The sequence below is a fragment of the Ictidomys tridecemlineatus genome, chromosome 8 (genome assembly GCF_052094955.1).
Source record: "Ictidomys tridecemlineatus isolate mIctTri1 chromosome 8, mIctTri1.hap1, whole genome shotgun sequence".
In the NCBI taxonomy this organism is placed as follows: Eukaryota; Metazoa; Chordata; class Mammalia; order Rodentia; family Sciuridae; genus Ictidomys; species Ictidomys tridecemlineatus.
In genome coordinates, this window is record NC_135484.1 from 53,084,209 (window position 1) to 53,090,208 (window position 6,000).

Sequence of the window (6,000 nt, forward strand, 5' to 3'; positions counted from 1 at the left end):
TGAACCTAGGGCCTGGTGCATGCCATGCACCCACATGCTCTACAATTGAACTATACCCCCAACCTGTCCCTTTTTAAATTTCCCCTGTTACCTTTTTGTCATTTACATTTTTAACTCCAAAAAATAGTTTTATTGCATGTATTCTTTCTCATTTTGCTCATAGGTAAGCCTAACCTTCAGAATATAGGCTAAGACACTATATTTAGAAGGTTAATTTCCAGCTATGCTTATGTTTAATCAGGTACCACGTTCTTTTATTTATTTATTTATTTTGTAGATGTAGATGGACAGCATGCTTTTATTTTATTTTTATGTGGGGCTAAGATGAAACCCAGTACCTCACACATGACAGACAAGTGCTCTGCCACTGAGCTACGGCCACAGCTCATGATGTTCTTATTCTATAGATGAATTTTTCTTTTATACATTTTCTTCATATTTTCTATGAAAACTATGAAGATGTTTTATTTAAAGTAATAAACATATATTGAATAATGGAGTCATAAAAATACAAGCAGTGGCTCACAACCTGTATCCCAGTACTCAGGATGCTGAGGGGGAAGTTCACTTGAGCCTGGGAGTTCAAGACTAACCTGGGCAATATGGTCAGACCCCTTGTCTTAGAAGACAAAGAAATACATTTGTCTCTGTCTTCTCTTAGAGGCAATCATGTATTAAAATTTTGTATTTGCATATTGGACAGGAAGCAGGATTTATTGGTGGGCAGACTTTGTTCTAAATATTATCTGAAGTTTATAAAACCCACTTATTGCTACCCAACCTTGCCTTCCTTTGTCTTGTGGGTTGGACTAGCTTCTACTTCGGAAAACTATTTTCTCCAAAATAATAATTTCTTAGTCTCAGCTTTGTTCTTTATAATGAGAAAATTAATAGCGTGTTAGTATACATTACAAATGTCATTGATTTCCATATGCTAAATTGGTAATTCTTATTTGTAAAGCTCAGTTATGTAAAAGGTTAAATTATACCCAGTATTTGTATGAAGAACAGTGGGTCAGCATTTCTCCTCTCCCTTTCTTTGCCTCCCAAAGAATCCAGCCAAATGTCAAACCTGTCAGAATGTGTGGTTATAGTGTGTGATTTCAGAGAAGTAAATGTATTACCAAACTACGTTAACTGTCAGCTACTGTAGATCTAAACCAGGAGCTTATTGATGAAAATGGTTTATATCTTCATCCTACTGTAATTGACATCTTGAACCATACTCCTCTTCTTTTTTTAAAAATTTATTTTGTTCTAGTTGTAGATGGACATAGTACCTTTATTTACTTTTATGTAGTGCTGAGGATCGAACCCAGTGCCTCATATATGCTAGACAAGCACTCTGCCACTGAGCTACAACCCCAGCCTCGAGCCATTAATCTTCTTTTATGTATCAGTAATCTCCTTTTCCTATTTCCTTCTAGCACTCCAGTTCTCGCCTGAATTACCAAAGCAGCGTTCAGGGATCTTCTCAGTCCCAGAGCACTCTAGGCTATTCCTCCTCGTCTCAACAGAGTGCACAGTACCACCCATCTCACCAGGCCCACCGGTACTGATCAGCAGCCCTTGACTTGGCCCAGGCCAGCACAAAGCAAGACTCCAGCAATATGATGTCTGCATTGCAAAGAACCCCCAAAACACAAACTATGATGCCATTTAAAACTCATGTTTGGGAGGAAAACTTTATATACTGAGTATTTTTCAGGACTGATATCTCTTCTTTATTGACTTATGGAAGATTCTTGTGAAGTTTCCCCAATACCCTTCCCCGCATGTGTTCCATTGTGACTTCTCTGATAAAGCGTCTAATCTAATTCCAGCACTTCTGTAACCTTCAGCATTTTTTGAAGGTTTTTCTGGTGCACCTTTCTCATGCTGTAGCAATCACTATGATTTATCTTTTCAAAGCTCTTTTAATAGGATTTTAATGTTTTAGAAACAGAATTCTAGTGGTGTATAGTTTTTTACTTCATGAACTGATTTAGCAACACAGGTAACAATGCACCTTTTAGAGCACTACACAGTTTTCACAGACTTTAACTGTTTTGCTCATGGAAGTCTTAAACAAAACTGTTACTGTCCCAAAGTATTTTACTATTATGTTTTTATTTATCTAGTTTCAGGGAAGGCCTAGTAAAAACAAGTGGTGGGACAGAGGGAACTTACAACCAAAAACAGCCTAGATCTTTGCAGTTACTATGCTTTATGCTCTGAAGAACTGAAGTGTGTGGTGATTTTTATATAATCATTCATATGGAACTTAGTTCCTAGAACCATCATATTCTGAATAGTATTCAGTAATTAAGAATTATGATTTTAACCTTCATGTAGCTAAGTCTACCTTAAAAGGGGTTTCAAGAGCTTTGATGAAATACAGTCTTCTGGTGATCCACACCAGAAAGCTGAAGAGAATATTAACTGCACTAGGATTTCTTTAAGGAGTAATGTTGATCAAAGAATGGGTTACTTCCCCTTGAAGGAAAAGCTTTGTGTGTATTGTATGTAAAGTTGGCTTCTCTAAAGGAACTGTTCCTTTCCTTTGTTTCTTCACATCTGGGTAGGTGTGAATAACTTTCTTACTTAATCAAGGGTATTCAAATTGAAGCCTGCAGATTCATCTGCTTTTAAAGTAAAGAGCAGTGTCCTCCATTTGTATTTGCATTAGACATAGAGTAACTATTTTTAAAGCATGTTAAAAATGTAGGTTTTATTCATGTTTAAAGTGGGTATTATGTATGCATAATTTTGCTTTTGTTACTGAAACTTAATTCTATCAAGAATCTTTTCATTGCACTGAATACTTTCTTTTGCCCCTAGCAGAAAACTAAATAATTGTGCCTAAAAACTATGGGCAGATAGTATAAGACTATACAATATAAGGTGAATATTTGCATTTCCATTATCTATGAATTAGAGGCTAAGTTCTTTCTTAGCCAGTTTAAGGAGCCCCTCATTCTCCAGAGTCAAAAGGAAATGTAAAGACAGAGTTCCCATTGTAATGTAAGGGACAAAAAAAAAAAAATGTTCTGAATGCAACTAGCAGCACCAGCCTTGTTTTAGATGTTTTCTTGAGCTAGAAGAAATAGCTGATTTGTCATATATGCAAATTATATGCATTTTTAAAACTATTCTTTGTGAACTTATCTACCTGGTTATGATACTCTGGGTCCATATACAAGTGAAATTTAGACAGAAGCCAGTATACATTTTGCACTATTGATGTGATACTGTAGCCAGCCAGGACCTTACTGATCTCAGCATAATAATGCTATTAATAATAATACTGTATAGTGACATTCATCAAGATTGTAGATTAAACAGTTGACGTGCTCCATTTGAAGGAATTTCCGATCATTTCCATGGTATTTTATCACTTCCATTTTTTAAAATAAGAAATGAACATCTTCCTGCATGAAGTTGCTACCTGTGTAAAGTTCTTTTCTATGCCCTGAAGCCTCACTGTCCAGAGCTACTGGTCCTCAGATGCTCACTGCACCCTACAAGGTGTCCAGTGCTCTGCTAGGTGGAAAACACAACAGGACACACTTCCTGTTACTTATAGTCAATTCAGTAACAGTAAGCTCTCTTGGGATGTTTTTGTCATATAATTGACTTGAAAATGAACTGTCTTATAATATGAAGGCTCTTTGGTTTACTCTAAACTCACTTGGATAGGTATTATTCCAAATTCCATAGTAAATGGTGTTAGGGAAGGATTTCTTGGTCCAGCTTAGGAAAAAGCCAGTGATTTAATATCAGAAAAGACATTACTGTATATTTGCAATGTTCACAGTAGCCTTCAACAAGTGGATGACTCTTATAGGCAGAACACACTCTACTAAGTTGTTGTAGGAAATTACAGTGAAAATAGAAGATCTGTTCCTGCCCTCAAGGGGAGCTTACATTTAATAAAAAGAGATAACCCCAGATATGTACATAAATCAAAATGCCATGCCCCTTAATATTTAATTAGCAACGTTGACATGTAATTCTTATGGTTTGGTTTATACATTCACTGGGCCGCTTGCTTTCCTTATACATAAATGAATTTTGCTGGTAGAACTGACATCAGCTATATGGGGATTTTATCAGTTGCTCCCAGTACAGTGTTCTCCAGGACATAGCTGAGATTTCCTTTATATATATGACTGGGCTTCTTATCACTTCACTGGTTCTGGCCCTTTTGTCCTCTCTTCTTGCCTCAGGGTCAGTGATGCCCACTCGTGTCCATTACCCTTTGGAATAATTTTGGTTCATATTTTTCTTTCTTTATAAAGGGGAAAAAGCCTTGCATACACATAAGGGCCCTAGACTATGGGATCTCTAAGGAGACCTGTGAAGCTCTTTGGGTGTAAAATTTAAACTTTTTGGTCCCCAAATGACTGCATTCCTCTTTGAAAGTTTATTAGATACTGTTTAATGCCTATTGAGGATGCAGTGGGGACAGACATCCCTCAGCCTATAGGAACACCAAAACCAGGGGAGACAATTGAAAGAATGAATTGAAGATTTTCTGCTCTTGATATGATAGGTCAGTTTTAGAGTTAGCTTTCTAATGAGATGTATGTTTGGGAAAAGGGATTCAAAAGTTCAGGATAGACGAGCTCACAATAAAGTAGCTTGGCTGCAGGGCTGATACTGTGAGGCTGAAACAATCCTTGTGATGAAGTAGATCATACAGTGAGATGCAAAAACCAAGGACATGTATATTTTTATATCTGTGTGGTTTTGAAACTTTAGTACTTAGAATTTTGGCCATCTGAACTATCTTTTCTCTTATAAACATAATTTACTCTTAAGAATGGAAAGAGACAACATTTATGTATGTGTTCACTGCTTCATTCCTGGTGGAGCAACTGCTAGTTGTTCTCTGTGCCTCTAAAATGATGCTGTTTTCTCTACCAAAGGCAAAAGAAGATAGAAATTAGTTGGAGAATAAGACTTTTGCAGCTTGATCTACTTTTGAGTAAATTTATGTAGCAGAAACTGTTCAATGAAGGAAGAATTCTATGAAAGTTGCAAATCTTAAACTCTGGTAATATCTTCTTAGGAGGTGGAGAAAGACAGTGAAATCACCATCAGACAGAGAGGCTTGAAGGAGTCAAGTACAAGTAACATATTATACAAAACATAGCAGTTTAGGTCCCCATACTCTTCAAGAATTGTCACAAATATCATAAAGCAAAGGTCATTGTTCTAGGGTTTTTTTTAAAAAAAATGTATTCCTAAGGCCATACTTACTCTTCTATGCTATCACTACAAGGGAGTGATATGTATTATATGAAAAAAACCTTAATGCACTGTTATCTCCTAAATATTTAGTAAATTAATACTATTTAATTTTTTTAAAGATTTGTCTGTGTAGACACTAAAAGTATTACTCAAAATCTGGACTGAAGATGTCCTTTTTAACAACAATGGAAAGTACTTTTTATATATGTTATGTAGTATATCCTTTCTAAACTGCCTAGTTTGTATTTCCAATAATTCCTGTTTGTGAAGTGCACCTGTCCATGTCTCTTTTTTCAGTCATTTTCTGCACGCATCCCTCTTTGTATGATTATAGAGACAACTGTAGCTCTCCATCCACCGCTGCGATTTTGTGTGCTCTGCACTGGCCATGCCTTAGCAAGGCCCGCTCCCTCCATAGGTACAGGATAAGCTGCCACTTTGGAGTCGAGTGTTTCCCACTTTTAAGTTGTCCTGACATTCTTCTTGAAATGACTGTTAAAACTAAATTAAATTACGTTGCATTTATTTTATATTCTTGGTTGAAATAAAATTTAATTGACTTTGTTTCTGTGTGGATCTTTTAAGTGCACAACTACTACTCTTGTGCTAAGTTTTAAATGTTAAAATGTCATCTGCATGCCTCGAAGCTTTTATGGTTACACTTGTCCTGCCTCCGTGTGAATTAAAATGTTATTCTGTTCAGGATGATTATGATATCACAAAACCACAGAAGCAAGCAAGACTTACAAATAGCTCACAAGTGAA

The 6,000-nt window shown here is 36.2% G+C and overlaps 1 protein-coding gene across 14 annotated transcripts in view; it reads left to right on the top strand.

Annotated features, from left to right (window-relative positions):
• Positions 1–5,799, top strand: part of Cdk19 (cyclin dependent kinase 19) — a 157,194-nt gene extending 151,395 nt beyond the window's left edge. For all 14 annotated transcript variants that reach the window (XM_078019497.1, XM_078019496.1, XM_078019499.1 and 11 more), the window contains one exon: positions 1,428–5,799. In XM_078019497.1, coding sequence (XP_077875623.1) covers positions 1,428–1,559 — 132 coding nt within the window. In that variant the 3' untranslated portion in view covers positions 1,560–5,799. The remainder of the gene's footprint in view (positions 1–1,427) is intronic.
• Positions 5,800–6,000: the final 201 nt, after the last annotated feature.